The following is a 21,249-nucleotide window of genomic DNA, read 5'->3' as shown; positions in this document are numbered from 1 at the left end:
GTACAGTCCTACAGCTACTGGATGCCCTCTTGTACCTCATGCATGACTCCACTCTTCAACTATGTCTCTTGCAATTAATTTACCATGGGAGGCTTCACAATCTATACTAATGCCTCATATTTTCAACAGAAGCCAGTCCATTACAATCAAGTGTGAATATTTTGTTTTCTCCTGTTTACCTCAATCTAAAGATGTTGCAGCTAACTTAGTGCCACTGGTGTGGTAGCTGAGATCAGCTGATTAGAATCTTCCAGATTTTTCATGAGACCATGGTAAGTATTTTTATTTTGGTAATACCTTTTATGGCTAAACATATCCCAAAGTGGTCCAATTGAATATCCATCACTGTTATAACGTAGGAAATACTGCTGTCAATTTATGTATAACAAGATCCCACAAACAACAATGTTCTTATGACTATACAACCTGCTTATTTGGTATGATGGTTGAAGATAAACTAGTCAACATAACACTGGGGAGAACAGCTCCTCTATTCTCTAAACAGTGCCTTTCATCATTTACATGCATCTGACTAGGGCTAGGTTTAACTTCTCAGTTTAAACACAGCACTTCCAATAATGCCGCAATCCTTGCCTTTAGCATTGGGAGTGTCCACTTGGATTGTGTGCTCAAGACACTGGAGTGAAATTTGGATCCATTACATTCTGCCTCAAGAAGCAAAGCAGATTGACAGTTGACAACTCAAATTATACAGTTGTTCTGTTTATCAACTGAATCATCCCCTTACATAAATGTGTGAGTTTTCCCTGGTTGATACAGAAACTGAGAAAATTATTATTTATCCTAGGCAGGTTAGTGATAGCTAATTACCTGGTAGCGTTTTAGTTCCATGGCTTTGTCCAATGAGACTGAGTAGTCAGTCCAGAACAGAGTCCATTCTTCGTCATCACCCACCTCTTTCAACCCAAACTGAATGGCTGCACGACGAACTATGAGAAACAAAAAGCAGAAGTCAGATCAACTAATATCTTTAAATCTAAGACTGTTAAGTTTATTGTTAGTTAAGGGTATTAGGGGATATAGAGCCAAAGCAAGAGAATTGAATTAAGATATAGATCAGCCATTATCTCAAAGAATGTTGTGGGGCAGAAAGGTTCTTTCCTGCTCTTAAACCATGAACTCAATATTGAAAGTGCATCAACATGTAATCTTTCCGTAAGTGAAGTGAGTAACTTATAGAACAACTTCCGAAGGATAGCTTGTAATTTAAGCAACTTTTCATACATCTCTAGTAAGTTTATTGCTTCTTCCTATTTTGAGAAAGGAGAAAGACTGACCTGGTCAATCTTCCAACTGAAAAGAGATAATAGCTTTATTATCATGCTTAGTGGCACATTTGCAAGTTAAGGGAGCATCATTGTGAAATAAAAACAGCAAGTCATGGAGAAAACTCAGCAGGTCTGGCAGGACCCGTGGAGAGAAAAGCAGACTTAATGTTTCAAGTCCAATTTGAACACAGAAACATGGGAAATAGGAGTTGGTCATTCGACCCCTGCCTCCACCCTCCCAAGTCCTGTTAGAATTTTATAGGCTTTGATGAGATCTTCCATCATTCTTTTGAACTCCAGTGAATGTAATCCTAACCAGTTCAACCTCTCCTCATATGTCAGCTCCATAATTCATGATGATCACAACTGTTCATCTGACACAAAACCTTGCTCCTGCTTTTCCACCATATCCTTCGATCCCTTTGGCCCAAATGCTACAGCCAACTCCTTCTTGAAATCATACGTTTTGGTCTCAATTGCTCTCTGTGGTAGTGAATTCCACGGGCTCACCACTCTCTGGGTAAAGGAATTTCTCCTCAGCTCAGTCTTAAATGGTTTATCTCATATCCTTAGACTGTGACCCCTAGTTCTGGACTCCCCCATGGTAACATCTTTCTAGCATCCACCCTGCCAAGTCCTGTTAGAATTTCATAGGTTTCCATGAGATCTCCCATCATTATTCTGAACTCCAGTGAATATAATCCTAACGATTCAATCTCTCCTCATATGTTAGCCCAGCCATCACCGGAATCTGTCTAATAAACCTTCACTGCATTATCTCAATAGCAAATGCATCTTTCCTTAGATGAGGAGAACAAAACTGCACACAATATTCTCGGTGTGGTCTCACCAAGGCTCTGCATAATTGCAGCAAGACATCCATGCTCCTGTACTCGAATCCTCTCACTATGAAGGCTAACGTATTATTTGTATTCTTCACCACCTGCTGCACCTCACACTTACCTTAAGCGACTGGTGTACAAGGACACCCCAGTCTCATTGCACATTCCCCTCTCTCAATTTATAGCCATACAGATAATAATCGGCCTTGCTGTTTTTTCTACCCAGCTCAATAAGCTCGCATTTTTCCATATTTGCATATGCCATGCATTTGCTCACTTGCTCAGCCTATCCAAGTCACACTCTGCATCCACCTCATCGGTCACCCTCCCACCCAGCTTGATGTCATCAGCAAATTTGGACTCAACTCCACCTCCCTCCATGGATGCTGACAGACCTGCCGAGTTTCTCCAGCACTTTTGGTTTTTATTATAGATCTCCAGCAGCCAGTGTTTTGCTATTTTTTGTGGAATTATTATGAAATGGGGAAAAGCCACTAAGCAGTAATAACAAGAAGTCAAAGTCAATTTTTTTTATTGAATGCTGTATGTCTCTACAGCAAGCCCAGCGTCATTTCCCTTCCATAATTACTTTTAAGAATGTTACTGAAACAACCGAGTGGTTCGGTGGCCACTTCAGAACGCAGTTAAAAGACAATCACATATTGGCCATATTGAGTCAGGATAGCAGATTACGCCCCTAAAAAGACCTTAGTGAACCACATGGATTTTACATGGTCACCATTACAGATACCATATTTTAAGTCCAGATGTATTTAAGTTATTTATTTGAATTTAAGTTCCTCAGTGGCCTGAAAGGGTTTGGAACTGAAATCTCCACATTATTATCCTAGACATCTGACCTACCGATCAGAATTCTACAGACCCCTGGGGTGGGATGGCAAGTGGGTGGGGACGGGCATAAAATTGCACGTAATGCCTTGGACACTTTTCCCAATTCCCATCTGCTACCCTCAGACCCACAGTAACTTTACCTGTCGCAAGAAAGGCACCAAGGCTTTGAGCCAATAAAGGCCCTTCAGTATCCAACTGAAATGACCAACCAAAGGCTTCCGCCTGCTCTACAACACATTTTCAGGAAGCTGTTGGAGATTGGCATCCCCCCCCCCCACACCGCTCTCCTTCACTGAGGTCTGGCCCTCGCCTGGGTTTTCTGGCATGTGCACCATAGGCCCCACACATCCTTAGTCTTCTCTACTGACACTGCAGAAAGCACTCACTGCCGTCCCCCTCAACCCTCCAACCCCAGAGTAACTTCCATCTGACTCCAGGGCTTTGCTGGTGATTGGATGTAGTTTCAACAGTGGTCACTGCACTCGATGGTGCTTGTTAAACCAGACAATTGCTAGCCTATGACTGGATCATCTTAACTAAGACTTTATAACCTAAAAGCAGGGGAAAGAATTCTTGCCCTGAGCCATTTAATGCCCAACCATGCCTCTAATGGCTGCAGGGCAGCTGGCTGGAGCAGGATTGCGCTTGCTGTCCATTTTTCCCACAGGAATGAGCAGGAACTCCCCAGCCAGAAGTCAACTCCAGCTCACTACATCACCAGCATAACCTCTATGCTACCCAGCTTATGTCATTCAATGAACAGGCATTTAAAATGGGTAAACATCACATTCAATGGATTTTTAATGCAGAGACATTGAGTGTTTGCCCCATATGGACCTACAATGCTCATTATTTAATCCATGGCCTGTGTTCAGTTAACTGATCTCATCCTGGGAGGCAAATGGGAGGAGGACAATCCGTTACAACACAGTGCAGAGCTGGAGGATCACAGCAGACCAGGCAGTGTCAGAGGAGCAGGAAAATTGACGTTTTGGGTCGGGATGCTTCTTCAGGAAATGCAATCAATCAGTTTCCTGCTCTTGAACTGGGGGAAGAGGGGTATGGGGATGTGTGCAGATTAGAGGAATCATGAATGAGTCAAACAAATCTCATTCATGTTCAGAAGCTCATAACTCGGAAATGTCTTGGAGATAAATTGAGAGCAGCATGAAACTCAGCTCTGACTGGACCCTGCCCATGACACAATCTTCCACTGACTTACCATCTAGGCTCACTGATGAGGGATAATTTGTATTTATGGAATCTGAAATCATTGAAAAGTGCAGCCCAGGAGGAGCAGGTCATTTAGCCTAAACTGGCTGTTTGGAAGGATTCCCTGCTCCTTTTCCATAGCTGTCCAAACCTTTTTCCCTTTTAATATTTGTTAAATTCCATTGCAAAGATTTTTATTATGAATCTACTTCCACTGCCAGTGGAGTCCAGAGTGAAATGAATGGCTATACCAAAGGAAAATTCTCATTTCACTAATGTTCTTTTTGACAATTACCTTATATCTGTTTCCATTGGTCACTATCATCTGTGTTACTGCTTTAAGGAGAATGCTATTGAATGAGGCAAGACATTACAGAATCTCATTTATTTTTATATGACCAGGAGCCTTTTATCCATTAGTTAATTTCTGTAAAGCTTTGTTCCCTACCTCTAATTTTCACCTCCACCTAAAACAGCGCCGCACCGCCAACCCAACTTCAGTCAGTTCCCCTGATCATTCAGCACAGGTTTGAATTCAACAAAACAGCTTTCAGATGCACATCACCTAGTTTTGAAAAAGACATTTACCCAACCAGCTGTCAAGGGAGTTACAAGACATTTATTGAGTTGGGCTCTTTTGAACAATGTTTGCTGACATCACTGCACTGATGATTGCCAACTGCACATGCACACAATATTAAGCCGATTTTTAAAAATAAAAGAACTCTACTTTAATACTTTGTTTCTCTTACCTGATATAATCTATAATATTTCATGTAATCATTAATTGGCATTTGTTGCTATGTTTATGTAAGATGCTGCTGCTAATGTTAATGTCCCTTGGTGTCAGCAAGCACAGCCTGTTTTGAAAGCAAAGTCCTAGTTATTAGGGCAGGGTCCAAATTTGAAATTGTGGAGCTTGGGCATTTCCAAGAAGGAGGAAAGTGAAGGTGTCACAGTAAAGGCCGGCTAGAGTTGCAGATACTCACCACTGGATTGCTTGCAGTTTGTAAGATTGATCCATATTCATCTGAAACAGGAAAAATACAAAGAGACAGACACATGCACAAGGAGCTTTGGTTCAATAAAGACAACTGCCTTCTTTATCTCTCTCCCACCCTCAAGTATCATAATTCTGGGGGCACTGAAATGATGTTAGATAAATAAACAGGTTTTCTTTTAATTTCCAGTGTGTAATGAATGAGTCAACATCTGACAAGGTGACTACAGGAGAATGGAGGGATAATTTAAAACTACTTTCCTCTAAAGGATACTAGAAGGTGAGAGATTAGATTCTGTTCTGGTACACAATTACCGTTCTGTTGTTGAAACAGAAGGGGAGTTTTTTTGATTTTATCTTTATTTGAATAGTATATAATTAAAAAATACCTGGTAATTGCAATGTAACAGTCCAAAACTCTGAACACTGGTGCATATTGAAGCACAGTTTCTGTTGTGTCTAGAATGAATTCTGGTGTGTAACTCTGCTCACTCACCCCATTTGACGCATGTCTTTTTTCTCTCTCCTTTTCTTCATCACTTTTCTCTCTTTCATTCCGTTTTCACTGTCTTTCCCCTTCTATACTTCCTGCCTCATATTTAAAAGTCACTCTTCAGCCCCAAGCCACTAGTTCAGTTCCTTGATCAAAATTCCCAGTTCTTTTCCTTTTCCTTTTGAAACCAAAGCTCTGTTGTCCAATATCTCACTCCAACTTATTGTTAGACAATCTAAAGACTTTAAACCCTTTGATTAGTATCGCTTATCCGCCAATAAATTGAATGAATTAATTTATTTTCTAAAAAAAAATTGAAGATGTTGAAGATCTGAAACAGAAGCAGAAATTGCTAGAGAAACACAGTAGATCTGTCAAAACTGAGGAAGGATCACTGGACTTGAAATGCTGTTTCCCTCTCCACAGATGTTGCCAGACAAGTTTCTTCAGAAATCTCTGTTTTTGGTTCATATATTTTCTAATTGTGGTGATGTCTTGTTGTATGGGCAATGGATCATTAGATTAACCAAGATGTATCAGAGTGATTAGAAAGCAGTAATCAGATTCAGGCAGAGTTCAAACGAAGATGTAAACAGAGACCAAATGACAAAAGAATTTAAAAGAAAATCTTTTAATGTATAAACTTCACATTTCAAAGCACCTCACAAGCAATGTCTTCTTGAAGAACACTGACTGGTTATGTCAGGAACTGTGCCATCCAATAAATTACTCATTGGCTAATATCCTTTCCTCATAACAACTGTCAATGTCCTTGCCTTCTTTTTAATTTCATTTGTTACTTTTGCTTTTCCAACATACTCCTCTCGTCTCTGAGCCACCTGCTCTCACAAGAGTACAGCTATTCCTGTACCAGAGCCATAGGTCTCTGGACACCTTCCTAATAGGGCAACAAGGTGGCTCAGTGGTTAGCACTGCTGCCTTATAACACCAGGGACCTGGTTTCAATTCCAGCCTTGTCAGAAATGTTTTGGGAAATTTGGAGAGTCTCTGAGGTGAGGAGCAGGGAGTCGATGCACTTAATTTTTATCTCACTTCCACAGATATTTGTTAATACTCAAGATGTTACTAAACTCACAACTGGTACAAAGCCTATTGTTTATTAATAATACCGCCCCTTCCTCCTAAAAGGTATCTCACTTTATTGAACACAAAGTGAACATCCTGTGGGTTACCACTGATCAAAAATTAAATTGGACCAGTCATATAAATACTGTGGCAACAAGAGCAAGTCAGAGAGGAGTAACTCACTTCCTGACACCCCAAAGATGTTCCGGGTGGTGGGGTCTAATTGGAGTTGGCAGAAGTGTTTGAAGAAGAGTCAGTGTGGACTTGAAGGCCTGAATGGCCTGCTTACATACTGTTGGGATTCAGTGATTGATCTTCTTCGAGCGGGGAAGGTTAAGGAGAGATTTAACAGGTGTTCAATAGTACACAAGAGGAGAAATTTATCTGTGTTGCTCGAGAAATATTTAGAGAATTCTCTAGCTTGCACTGCATATTGCGTTAATCAATAAAGACTGAAATGATTCTTACCCACAAATGTTTCCCCACCCCATAACAATGTTGAAAGAAGCGAATCATACCAGAGTTCCTGGACATTCATTGTATGAAAGATCGTCAACAGGCTGTTCAACATGGTCAACTTCACAGTTGCGTGAAGATCCTGTTCCTCAGACAATGTTTATAATCACAATTATTTTGAAATCAACTTGTTCAGACATGTTATGACACAATTCCAGGACAAACTAGGCTTGAACTTGTTGAACAAGGGGCACTGCCACCACACCACTCAAGTTCATACTACAGAGGAAGCAAAAAAACTGACTGAAGCATCACCCACTCTCCACCCCTTCCTCTCTATCATACGCACACAGTTTAATGCTAATGTCCCAAGGTCAAGGGCAGCCAACTCAACATACACTAGGATTTTCCAAATCTTTCTGCCGCATCATGAGCAATTCATTCACCCGCTAAGTGGGGACAAAAAAACAGTTGTGTTAAATTTGACAATTACCATCTGGAATCTAAATAAAAGACTAAGTTTGCTTTTTGTTTAGTAGTTACCTCTTTTTCTTCATCATCTTAACTCGTGCTCTGTGAAGGTCATCCGAATACATATTATGCCTGTTGCCAGTTGTTGGAACCTCTGGAGGGGCCTCAGAGTCCTTTTCCCTGTCATCCTCTATATCATTGAGAGTCACTGTTCCTGTGCTTCCTTTTTGCAGGCCCTCTTTTGAAGATCCCTGAGGCAAACCCCTCAGAGGATCTTTCATTCTGCTAAAACATAAAAAAGAATTCCAATGACACTCATTTCTTCTGAATTATTTGCTGGAGATTCAGTAAGAAATGAATCGGGCTTAGTGTTCAATTATTGACTAAATTCCTGTCAAGAACCACAATCCCATTGACTGTTGATGCGAGAATGATTCTTTGAGCCACTCAGCTGCCAACGCACATTACCCCAATAGGTTCACTTATGAAAACACGGTATGAAGGGGACAAGCCTTACACTGCTGGAATCTTGCTCCAGTGCCTTCAACAGTAAAAGACACAAGGGGAAGGGTTGGAAAAGAGGGAAAAGGGGAGAAATAGAAATAAAATAAAATATAGGCAGGTTAAAAAAAAATAAAGAATGAGATGCAAACAATGGAGGACTGGAACTTCCTAAATTCAGCAGCTCCTGCAGTGTAAAAGGGTGAATCCAACACAATCAGGTCAGGAGAAACTTGACAGTTGAGTCAAATAGAATGTTAGACTTGTTTTTTTTTCAAGTGATTCCTACACTTCCAGTCACCTAGCGATCTTCACCTCAATATTCCATCCTCAAAGGATTGGAACATGAAGATTGCACCCAATCATAACACAGCACGGAGAATCCCGAGAGAAGGTGATGGCTGTAATTGGCTATTGATTGATTAGTCTGTCAGCACTGGGTCCAAACAGGAAAACTCCAGCTTTTTAAAAAAACTGACAAGTTCACACCTTATTCCTAAAGACTTCAAGGAGCAGATACAGGTTTGTATGTATGGTCAGAGTGAATGAGCTGGACTTTAAAATACCAACACTCTCCCTCCACCTGGACTCCTCCCTCTGGCCTTTTACCGGCACTTGATCTGTTTATTGAGAACTGTCAATGTGATATTGGTTACCTCAATTTCTCTGCCACTGCCCCCCTCACCAAATCCAACCTATCTCCCTCCAAACTGACTGCACTCCATGTACTTAGATCAAACCCTGACTTTGTTATTAAGCCTGTCGATAAGGGTGGTGCTGTTGCAGTCTGGCGTACTGACCTCTACATTGCAGAGGCTGAGCGCCAGCTCTCAGATACCTCCTCCGATCTTCCCATGGACCATGACCCAACAATGATACAGCAGGCCATTGTACAAACTACGGTAACTGATCTCATTTCATCTGGTGATCTCCTCCCGACTGTCTCCAAGCTGATGGTCCCCCAGCCCTGCACAGCTCCACTTCTACCTCCTTCCAAAAATCCACAAACAGGACTGTCCAGGCAGACCCATTGTTTCAGCTCGTTCCTGCCCCACAGAACTCATCTCTTCCTGCCTTGACTCGGTCTTCTCTTCCCTGGTCTAATCCCTGCCCAGGTACATCCGTGATTCCTCTGACGCTTTACGCCGGTTTCAAAATTTCCAGTTTACCGGTTCCAGCTGCCTCCTCTTTACCATGGACGTGCAATCCCTTTACATGCCCATTCCCCACCAGGAGGGTCTTAGGGCTGTCAGCTTCTTCCTGGAGCAAAGACCTGAACCATCCCCACCCACCACCACCCTCCTCCGCTTGGCTGAACTTGTCCTCATTCTCCACAACTTCTCTTTTAACTCCTCTCATTGTCTTCGGTAAGAGGGGTGGCCATGGGTACCCGAAAGGGCCTCGGTTATGCCTGTCTCTTCATGGATATGTGGAACATTATTTGTTCCAGTCCTATATTGGCCCTACCCACAACTCTTTCTCTGATATATCAATGACATCATTGGTGCTGCTTCCCTTTCTCGTCTGGAATTGGAAAACTTCATCAATGTCGCTTCCAATTTCCACCCTGCCCTCACTTTCACCTGGTCTATCTCCGAGTCCTCCCTTCCCTTCCTCAACATCTGTTTCCATTTCTGGGGATAAACTGGCCACTAATATCCACTATACACCCACTGACTCCCAGCTACCTGAACTACACATTCTCACACCGTGCTTACTGTAAAGACTCCATCCCATTCTCTCAGTTCCTCTGTCTCCATTGCATATGTTCAGATAAGGCCAACTTCGACAAGGGAGCTTCTGAAATGTCCACCTTCTTCCTCAACCGAGGATTCCCCAGTTCCATTGTTGACAGGGCCCTCAACCAGGTCTAATCCATCTCCCGCACTTCCGCCCTCAACCCCCACTCTTCCCTCCCATAAAGGTGATAGGGTTCCCCTTGTCCATACCTACCATCCCACCAGCATCCATATCCAGAAGATCATCAGACACCATTTCTGCTACCTCCAGCGAGATGCCACCACCAGAAACATATTCCCCTCCCCTCCCTTGTTCACCTTCTGTAGGGACTGTTCCCTCCGGGACACCCTGGTCCACTCTTCCTTCACCCCCACAACTCCCACAGCCCCACGGCACCTACCCCTGCAACCAGCGAAGGTGCAACACCTGCCCATTTACCTCCTCCCTCCCCAGTATCCAAGGGCCCAAACATACCTTCCAGGTGAAGCAACACTTCACCTGTACTTCTCACAATCTAGTCTACTGCATTCACTGCTCATAATGTGGTCTCCTCTACACTGGGGAAACGAAGCGTAGACTGGGTGACTGCTTCACAGAACATCTACATTCTGCTCACAAAAAAGACCCTGAGCTTCCAGTTGCCTGCCACTTTAACACACCACCCTGTTCCCTGTCCAACATCTCTGTCTCTGGGTTGCTGCAATGTTCCAGTGAAGCTCAATGCAAGCTGGAAGAACAATACCTCGTTTTCCGCTTGGAGACCCTGCAGCCCTCCGGACTCAATATCGGTTTCAATAATTTTGGGCCTAAACTCAACCATCTCCTAGCTCCCTACCCCACACACCAGGCCTTGTTATCACATAGCTTGTCACTAACAGTCCCTATTAACAGCTATTCACCCTCCTAGCCAGATCATTATTAATTCCTTTGTCTATCCAACTGCTTTTCTCTCTCTTTGGGCTCTATCCTTTAGCCTATCTTTTACTCCCTACTCCACCCCATTCCCTATTTTCTGCATATAAACCAACATTGTCTCCACTACCATCAGTTCTGAGGAAGGGTCACCGGACCCGAAATGTTAATTCTGATTTTTTCTTCATAGATGCTTCCAGATCTGCTGAGCTTTTCCAGCAACTTCAGTTTCTTTTTAAAATAGATTCAGTTCTTGGCTTGGGACAGAAAGGATGCAGCAAACATTCCCAAACTTTCAATCACCTGTCAGGGAGAACAACAAAATGCATTTATACAGCAGCTTTTGTTACGGACCAGACCAAACGCCCTTCAAATATATCAAGGGGGTAGCTTAAACTGAACCTTTATCTGATTTAAAAACAAGTGCAAGGTGCTGTGTCCCAGATGTAATTCGGTTAGTTACACAACTTGGCTTTAAGCAAAACACGCCTTATTTCTTACTCAACAATCAATATACAAACAAAAGAAAGAAGAGTTGGTCTAACTTTAACTCTGTTGAAAAACTTAACAGAATAGTAGATTATTTAACTACTAAGCAGCAAATGTTCCAATATAGCAACATCCCATAAACACGATCTTGGCAAAGGCAAAAACCAGTAAAACAGATTGTCTCACATGTCATTCAGGCAGCAGAGAGAACCCAAGTTTTTAGCTGTAGCAGACAGAGAGATGTAGCAGCTTTCACAAGCAGCTTCCAAAAAAAACCCCAACAATTGCCGAAAGCTAAACTAAAACCCTAGTTCTGTGGAGCCTGACTCCACCCATTCATGCTGCTTCTATTGTTAGAATGTGAAAAAAAACCCAAGGCCTTACAAGCTGTTTAGTTCATTGGCTTGGAATAGGCCGCTCACCGTCTCTGTCTCAACCTTTCTTCATTAAAAAAAAAACGGAAAAAATACACCTCTTAAAGCCATAGTATCATCATACTTTAAACACTCCAAGAAAGAAATAAAAAACTGAAAGAACTGCAATGCTGGAAATCAGAAACAAAAACAAAAATTGCTGAAAAGCTCAGTAGGTCTGGCAGCATCTGTGGAGAGAAATCAGAGTTAATGTTTTGGGTCCAGTGCCCCTTCCTCAGAACTGACAGAACTTCAGCTAGAGTCTGCTCTGCCATTTTATACAATCATGGCTGGTCTCATTTCGACCTCAACTCCACTTTCCTGCCCACTTCTTTCTACCCATTACTAATTTTAAAAGTCTATCTCTTCCTTAAATTTACTCAATATCCTGACATCCACTGTACTAGGGGGAAGTGAATTCCACAGATTCACGAACCTTTGGGAGAGGCAATTTTTCTTCAGCTGTTTTAAATCTGCTACCTTATCCTAAAACTATGATCTCTCATTCCAGATCACCCAAATGAGGAGATCAGATCTTCATTTTTAATGATTGCTACGTGGTCATGCCCACCTGAGAGGGCAGAAGGGATGCTGGCTTTACATCTCACCTAAAATGCACTTTGAACTTCCATTGCGCTGAATAGGAAGTCATATAGTATGCATTTCATTGTGTTCAATTCCTCTTCTAAATGAATGACAGCATCCTAATCATAATCCTATGATTATGTGCTGTGCCTGCACACTAACTTTTTGTGACTCATACACTGGACCATCTAAATCCCTCTGCTCTTTGAGATTCCATGGTTGTTTTCTATTGTAATTCATAATCTGCTTTTACAATCTTCCTGCCAAAATGAACAACTTCACATTTTCCCACATTATACTCCCTCTGCCAGATCTGCACACTCATTCAACCTATCTATATCCGTCTGCAACCTCACGTTTTCTTCACAACATACTTTCCTGTCTATCTTAGAACATTCTGCAAATTTAGAAAGTATGCTTTTTCTCTCCCCTCATCTAAATCATTCATGTAAATCATAAACTGTTGAGTCTCCAGCAGACCCATGCGGACATCTACTTATCACATCCTGCTAGTCATACAAAAATCCAATTACGCATTCTCAGTTTTCTGGCAGACAGCCAAATTTCTATACCTGCTAATAAGTTACCCCTATACCATGAGATTTTATTTTCCACAATAATCTTATCTGTGACACCTCACCAAGTCTGGAAATCCAAGTACAATAAGTCTACAGACTCCTCTTTAACCACAATACATGTTACTCCTTCAATGAACGCTAATAAATTAGTTAAATGGGACTTCCCTTTGATAAAACCGTTATGGCTCTTCTCAATTACTTTGAGTTTTTCCAAGTGTCCTTTTGACTGATCTCTATAACCTGTTTATTGATTGATTCTAACACCTTCCTGATCTTGGCCTATTGTTTCCTGTTTTCTGCTTCCCTCCTTCTTGAACAGAAGGGTTATATTTGCTAGTTTCCAGTTGTCATGATTGTAACAAGGTCAGCTAGCTGGATATCATAGAATGAATGCCCTGATTGGGTTTGTTAATCTGGTCCAATCAGGGAGTCCTGGCTGAGATAAAAAAAAGTTGTGTCAGAGATACTGACACTCTGGTGCCTGACTCTGTAGCGCAATAGTTAGAGACTGCTCATGTGTAAATAAAGGGTTACTTGGTGATAGAATATCGGCCTCTACAATGTTATTTCACCAGTTTGATGGAATCTTTTCTGAATTGAGGAAATTTTGGAAAATTAACACCAACACACCTACTCGATCATTAGTCATATCTTTGAAGACTCTCCAACAAAGTCCATCTGGAGAATCATACATTTGTCAGCGTGCAGCTCAGTTTGCTTAGTACCAATTCACTCATGATTGTAATTTCATTAAGTTCCTTTCTTTCTTCCATCTCCTGATTCACCGCTGTTAAAGGATTTTTGTTTGTATTCTCTACAAAGGAAGCATTTCTTTATTACCTATGAACTGCCCATTCCCACTCTGAAGAAGGGCAACTCTCAAATTACTTGCTTTTTTCCTTTTTAAAATACTCATAGAAACTTTTACTACCCAATTTCACATTTCTGTCTAGCTTCCTTTCATAAACTGATTTCTTCTTCCTGATTACCTTGACAGAGATTGATGTAATTCTTTATAGTCTGACCAATCAACTTTTCTGCCACTCATCTTTGCACAATTAAATGCTTTTTTCCTAATTTTTATTTACTTATTTAGCTGAACACAGATGGATAATCCTCCTTTTGGAACGTTTCTCTGTAGTAGGATTATACTTATTCCACATAGTTAGATATATCCCCTTACATGTTTACCACTGTATTTTGATTGATCTTTCCCCTAGCCTACTATGCCAGTTCACTTCAGCTAGCTCAGGTTTCATATCCACATAGGTGCCCTTATTTAGGTTTACAGTACCAGTCTTTGACTCAATCTTCTCCCTTTCAAAGTGGATATAAAATTCAAATCATATTGTGTTCACTGCAACCTAGGAGTGCCTCAACTCTGAAGTCATTAATATATCCTGTCACATTACAAATGTGCAGTTTGCAGCACTGGGGCAATTAGAAATGAATAAAGGGACATTTTAATTCTAAATACACAAGACTTATTTCCAGTGAGGACTGAGGACATAACTCTGTAGCCCTTGCTCCATCCCTATCCCAGAAATATTGACTTTTGACACTTTATTTACTGCTTTTTGGACCCTGCTGTAATCCTACCTTGTGATCCAAAAATAACTTCTACTGGAAAGGTTGCAGATATTTTTAATGTGAAAATAAAAGCCAATGCAGGGACTTCAGTGCAGCTTTACAGGGTCCAGATCCTTTAATTGGGAAACCAACTCATATATCATGCTAGCTTGTGAACTGAAACGTCTTGCAAACCACAGCTATGACATTCCCTACCTGCTGTGTACCTTATACTTAATGAAAGACTGCTCACATTCACATTCAATGCTTGCCCCTGACTCCAAAATAATCCCGGTTTTCAGTAGGCAATTATTTGGTTTAAGGACTTGCTAAATTCAAAATTACTTAAAAAGAACATAATACAAAATTCTTCTAGAGTTTAAGAGGGTGAGAATAAATCAAGCCTAAATAATGTCTTGGATTTGAATTCTGATAAATAGTTAAACCCAATTGTCCTGTGTGTGTCACAGGGTGATTTTAACTAAATTCACTTGAGTCAAAATCAGACAGGGAATAAAACCTGGGCCAATCTGATCCCATTAGTTTACTGCCTGGTGAGTTCAGTTAAAATGATTCCCCCAACCCACAGGTGTGTGCATTCATTATGGAATTATGTATAAGAATTAAATTGTTAAAATGCAGTTTTTCTCAAAGTTCACTGAGACATTTTTGAATACCACCCTATCTAAAGGTTTATCTTCTAAGGTATTGATTACAGTTGTGATGAAAAGAATCTGCATTTCAAGTGTCCCTGTTTTGAATATCTTTGTAATACGAGAAATTAGTGTCAGCAACAAAGGCAGCCAAAACACAAAACATTAATTCTCTACATTGTCTATTTCATATTGCAGCTTTTCTAACCATCCCAAAGCACTGTCTAATCAATGAAGCACTTTTGAAATGTAGTCAGTGTTTTAATGTAAGAAATGCTACAACCACTTAGGAACAACAATGTGATAATGAAATAAAATAATGAATCTGCAATTCAAGGAAGCAACTAAACATTTGAAAACGCAACTGCCCTTAAACAGAAGCAGTTTTGGTCATCTAGGTTTCTGAAATAGGATTTCTAGGCTTTAGACATGGGAATAGGTATAGAAATACTGCAACTCTTTGGTGATGCAAGATACCCTTTTGGAAAGGAACATGCCAAATATGCCACACTAACATGGAGATGAACAGTGAGGGCTAGGGAGGTCCCTTTGACTAATTTCTCTGTTTTTTTTGTATTTGCTTGCAGAAACAGGATGTTGACAGTTCATTTTGGCAACAGAGACACTTGTATCTTACTTCTATTATAGTTTGAATTTCCTTAAGCAAAAGAGAAAACGTTGGCCATTGCCTGCACCTTAAGTTGAAAAAATACTAACTTTATTGTTCACACATTGAATGTGAAACGGTAGGAGCTCAAATGAAGGATAAAAAATGTAGACTGGAAGATTTGCATAGTTTGGAGAGGAAAAAATCTACAGCTACCCACATCTAGAAGTTAAGCAGTCAGCTTGAAGAATAGAAATACAGCTGCTGGCAGACTTTAAGAAGCAGTGGACCAGGAGAACAGAGCTATTAAAAACCAGTGGTGTTTATAATTATTTGCTAACCTATTATTTAAACTACTGCAAAGGATCTGAAAGTGAAGATCAGGCTCTAGCTGAGAAAATCTACATTTTACAAGACAGCTCTGGAAAAGCTGGGAGTTGGCTCCCAAAAAGTGAGGATCCTCTATAACATGAAGAAAATAGAGTCAGAGTCAGAGAGAAAAAGTCAGAGAGATTTGACACATCGTGTCCATGCCAGTCTAAAACAATCAGCTAACTAAGTAATCATATGTCATACTGAAGCTGATAGGTGGGGGAGGCAATGACCTATTGCTAGACTATTAATCTACAGCCCCAGGTAGTGTTCTGGGAATTTGAGTTTGAATCCCACCATGGTAGAATTTGAACTCAGTACAAGTCTGGAATTAAGGATGTGGATGATGAAACGGTTATTAATTGTCAGAAAAATAAATCATCATCTAGTTCAAGTACGTCCTTCAGGGAAGGAAATCTGCCAACCTTACCAGGTCCGGCCTACATGTGACTCCAGACCCACAGCAATGTGGTTGGTACTTAATTGCTCTCTGGGCAATTAACAATAGGCAATAAATGCCAGCCTAGCCAGCAACACCCATATCCTGTGAATGAATTTTTTATAAAAGCATTTTTGTTCTAGGAATAAACAACATCCCCCCACCAGAATATAAATTTAAAAAGTGTAATTATTGGAGAGCAATTGTTCTCTAAATAATGTTTTTAAGGAAATCCCATTGCCTGAAGTGTGCAACACAGAAACAAACCATTCGCCCCAAATGATATCTACATTCTACACAGTGAAATAATAGGTACTTTGTACAGCTATCTGACTCAGCTGCAATCCTTTAAGGAGTAAATGGGTTCATCTCAGAAATCTCGTTAGAACACAGTGTACTTACTTACCACAGGCTACTTACCCTGTGGTCACCCTTGTTTCTGGCAACTGACACAGCCTGATGAGCACCACCGCAAAACCCACTCTCTTGAGGTACAGGTAATGAGCCAACCAAGAAGAGTGGGAGGGTGGGAAAAGATAGTCTTTCAAAAGACATTAACTGACGTCATTAAGGTATAATGTTGTGGTTTTCTTATATCACTCCTGGACGAATAGAGCAAGTGCTCAGTACATAGTTTTCAAACCACTATTTAGTGTGCAACTCCATTTTCCTCCCTGTTTGTCACAACACAGACAACATTAGGAATGATACCTGCCAAGAGGCGCAGTAAGTACAGTGAGGAAGTCGTTAAATCTCACTCATCCCACTAACCCTTCAAGATTCAAGAGTAATCCAATACATAGTATCACCTCGAATGAGCTACCTGCCTCCTGACACGAGCACAGTCACTCTTACTTGTACACATAAACACTTGTGAAGAACTCTCTTGGTAGTCCAAGAATATGATGAAAGGAGAAGGCCTGTAATATATGAAGTGAATGCAGCCCATACCTCCATTCCTGATGTCACTGGAGCAGAACTTTATGATGTCACAGTAAGATGATATCAAACAAACCAGGGACAACAGAGCAATGGATATAAACAGCAACATAAAGGCCTTCACAAGATCAATTCCTTTACTGTTGGTTGGTAATTGGAACCAATGGTCTTCCTCAGTCTTACCTCATTTCCCTACAACTGACATATTAAAAAAAAAGCCAGCCCAGCAATACTGCATCTTAATTTACATTACCTTCCTTGGCATTTCCTTTGACAAAGTACTTTTTCCCTTGTGATCATTTTTTTTTCAATGTGGCAACAAATTAAATGAATTTTCAATAAATCTAAAGAAACTGGAATGAAATTGAAGACTTTCAAAGGCACTGTGTAATCTGATCAATTTGATATGAAGAACTATATTATAGGAAAATCAGAAAAATGGACAGACACCCATCAAGGCAACAAATTTCAGATAACGAGCAGAATTTCCCCCTCCCTGGCAAGAGAAGTGGCAAGAAACAGAAAACAATGAGGCGAGTTAACCCTGAAGAGATACTTGCTTCCTGTATGTTACCTAACCTAATCAACTTCTGGGCAAGAAGGTCCATTGAAGATGTTCTCAACCTGTCATCAATTAAGGCCCTTAAGTAGGGAAATTTTGACCACTTAAAATCCTCAACTGGCAAAACGTGCCTGTTTCCCAACATAGAAACGAGGCAGGCATTCCTACCAGAACATAGCAGCCTCCACTGCCCCAATCTGGGAGCAAACAGAAGCAAGGATGGCAGGAAAAAAAGAGTGGCTTCTGAAAGTCACACCCTCTGCTCTAGCCTACAACCCCACCTTCCCAAGATGCCTACCCTTCAAAAATAAGCTAAGAATGTATTAGAGATAGTAGGAACTGCAGATGCTGGAGAATCCAAGACAACAAGGTGCAGGGCTGGATGAACACAGCAGGCCAAGCAGCATCATTGTTGTCTCCGGATTCTCCAACTGTGTTTAGGACATTAACCTCTGATTGTGTCCAGGTCTGCTGGCCAATGTTGAAGTCTGCTATAGGCCTAGAAATCTGCCTGTGCTCTGCCTGTCAGGTCTTAATGAACTGTTTCACGTGTGATACGTCATTTATCTTGACAGTGGGGGTGTCATGTCAGTCACCACCTAACATGTTCTCGCCGCCCCCATTTTGGTTAAAAAGAGGGAAGTTGTGCCCCATGTTTCCTGGGTACGTACATTATTACTTGGGAATGAGATCATCATATTCTGTGTGACAGTAATGTGGATGATCTGAAGAAGACCTTCTAAAGTTTCTTCTTTCAAAACAAAAATGACCTTGCAGCTTCCATCATTCTGTGCTTCATTAACTCCAGTCTGTGGATCAGTTCTCAGTGGCTTCTTGCCTGTCTCCCGTCTGAGCCCAGACACTGAGTATTGACATTTGGGAGAACTAATAGGATTGTCTGGGAGAACAAAGTTCTACTAGACGCAAAGTCACAATCTCAGAGGGATAGTCATAAAATTGAGATCTGGCCTCTTCCAGAAGGAGGAGCTATATAGTGATAAAGAGCAAGGGACATTAGTTGCATTTTCCGCCCCTCAGTCCAAAGTCACTGAAGTTAGTTGCGATTTCCACCATTCATTACCCCGGATGAAAAAAGCTAATTGAGCAAGGATAGGCTGTTTTAAAATAATCCCACAGTTTTCATACACCACAGTGCAATTTAAACTCTCAGTTTCTAGATTCTGATTTGGTGCCATTCCACCAGGATACTGCATACCCTACATCTCTGGGGGCTGATGCTGGTGGGTTTGGAGACATGGAAGAAGTTTTATTTAGTAGATCCTCTGACAATGACAGATATATAAAACTAACCGAGGCCAGTTGCATTGAACTGGAAAATAGAGGTGAGGCTTTGGAACTGAATACTGTGATCAACAACATCAAAGGCTGCAGAGAAGTCAAGGAGAGATTGTGCGCTGTGGGCATGGATGTGGGTGTGTGTGACCTTGCTTCAGGTGTTTCAGTGCTGCCCTGGGCGTATGTGGAAAGCTGACTGGCGGAACTCAATCAGGAGTTGCAGGACAAGTTAGCACAAGTCCAGGAGGTACCAACATGAATAAAGTCCTTGAAGAGGAAAGCAAGTTAGCACAGACAGAGAGTTGGGTGTTTTGTGTGGGAGCGATGTTGCTTGCAAAGGAGAGTACAGTTCAAAAAACACAGATTGCATTTAGACAGTGTCTTTACAAACTTGGAATGAAGCAATGAAATAATTTGGAAGAGTGTTCACTATTGTAATGGTGCTGAGAGAGGTGTTCTGTTGACAGAAAGGACTTCATTGAAAATTTGTTTGAAAAGCTTCGTCTCAGACAATCTGGTTTTCTCTCTCTACTGCACTGCTGACTCAGAATCAGGAAGGTCAAAAGGCTCACTCAGAAAATGAATAAACCAATTTCAGAAACAGCTTGCTTTATAGAACACCTGACACAATACTTGGATATTCCAAAATACATTTCAAGGAAACACAGCAGGCTCCCATGAAATGCAACATGACAATCAGCAGGTAAGTAACTTAGTGACAAAAACAGAAACTGCTGGAAAAACTTAGGCCTGGCAGCATCTATGGAGAAAAAGCAGAGTCAACATGTTCTGAAGAAGGGTCACTGGACCTGAAATGTCCCTGATTTTTCTCCACAGATACTGCCAGACCTGCTGAGATTTTTTCCAACAATTTCTGCTTTTGTTTCTGATTTCCAGCATGCAATTATTTTAGTTTTTTTTTGCTAAGCAGTTTTAGTGATTTTGGTTGAAGGATAAATGTTTTAAAGGAGACGACATGGGAGCTTTGAACCAAGGTCTCAGACACAATGTCCTATGGGAGCCTGAATGTGTTTCTTATAGCTGAGCACATATCTACAGCATCTTTTAAAAATCAACCATAATAGAAATGAACAGAAAATATAATTAACAGTGAAAAATGACACTTTTTACAGTGCATGCCATTCTTTTCATTACAGTTTCAGTTTTTAATTTATGGACCTGTTTCAGTATGCTCTCTAAAATAAGCTAATAAATGTTCCACATGTTTTGTCAACGTATTCCTGAAAGTATTAGAAATGGAATTTCTTAAAGTCACCCAAAATTTATCTTTTTTAAAAGTGCCATACAGATTGGCAGTGTACCAGGTTTGATCTGCAGGCTGTACTTGTGATCACAATGGGGAATAGTGCACAGTGGCGAACAGGAGGAGTTGAGCAAAACAGGATGAAATTCAGTCAGGATTTTCACTTCTCATCGCTAACTGGTGAAGCCTATTGAAAAGGTACATGTTAAGTGCATATGGAGTCAGGAGAACATTAAACGTAGATATGATATCTTCCATGTTTGGACTGCCTTCCCACCCATATTATCTGAACTTAACTGGAATGACGACTTGAGCATGAGACACAGGGCAGGTGGCAGCATCTACAGTCATGCTTGAGCAATGAACATCTTCAGCAGAAGAAATGATCACCAAAGTGGACAGAAAAAACACAAAGACTTTGGAAAATGAATAGAGGCAATGCCTGTTGGACACTGGAGAGTTTCTGCAGAGTACTTCAATTTCCTGCATTGATAGGTGTATCCTGAGTATCCTATTGTAGAAATAAAATAAAACAGTTCTGCTTTCTCTCCACAGATGCTGCCAAACCTTCTGAGTTTCTCCGCCAATTTCTGTTTCTATATCTATTTGCAGGAATTGTATTGGGGTGA

General features: G+C 41.0%; 1 protein-coding gene across 1 annotated transcript in view; it reads right to left on the bottom strand.

The window, feature by feature from the left end:
• Positions 1-5,215, bottom strand: part of LOC125486553 (tubulin polyglutamylase ttll6-like) — a 32,192-nt gene extending 26,977 nt beyond the window's left edge. The window contains exons 1-2 of the mRNA XM_048614427.1: positions 5,185-5,215; positions 832-950 (exon numbers count right to left, since the gene is read on the bottom strand). Coding sequence (XP_048470384.1) covers positions 832-852 — 21 coding nt within the window. The 5' untranslated portion in view covers positions 853-950; positions 5,185-5,215. The remainder of the gene's footprint in view (positions 1-831; positions 951-5,184) is intronic.
• Between the last annotated feature and the right edge of the window lie 16,034 nt (positions 5,216-21,249).

The sequence above is a fragment of the Rhincodon typus genome, chromosome 30, assembly GCF_021869965.1.
Source record: "Rhincodon typus isolate 14 chromosome 30, sRhiTyp1.1, whole genome shotgun sequence".
Lineage (NCBI taxonomy): Eukaryota > Metazoa > Chordata > Chondrichthyes > Orectolobiformes > Rhincodontidae > Rhincodon > Rhincodon typus.
The sequence above is the reverse complement of the archived record's forward strand: the minus strand, read 5'-3'. Positions and strand labels throughout refer to the sequence as shown.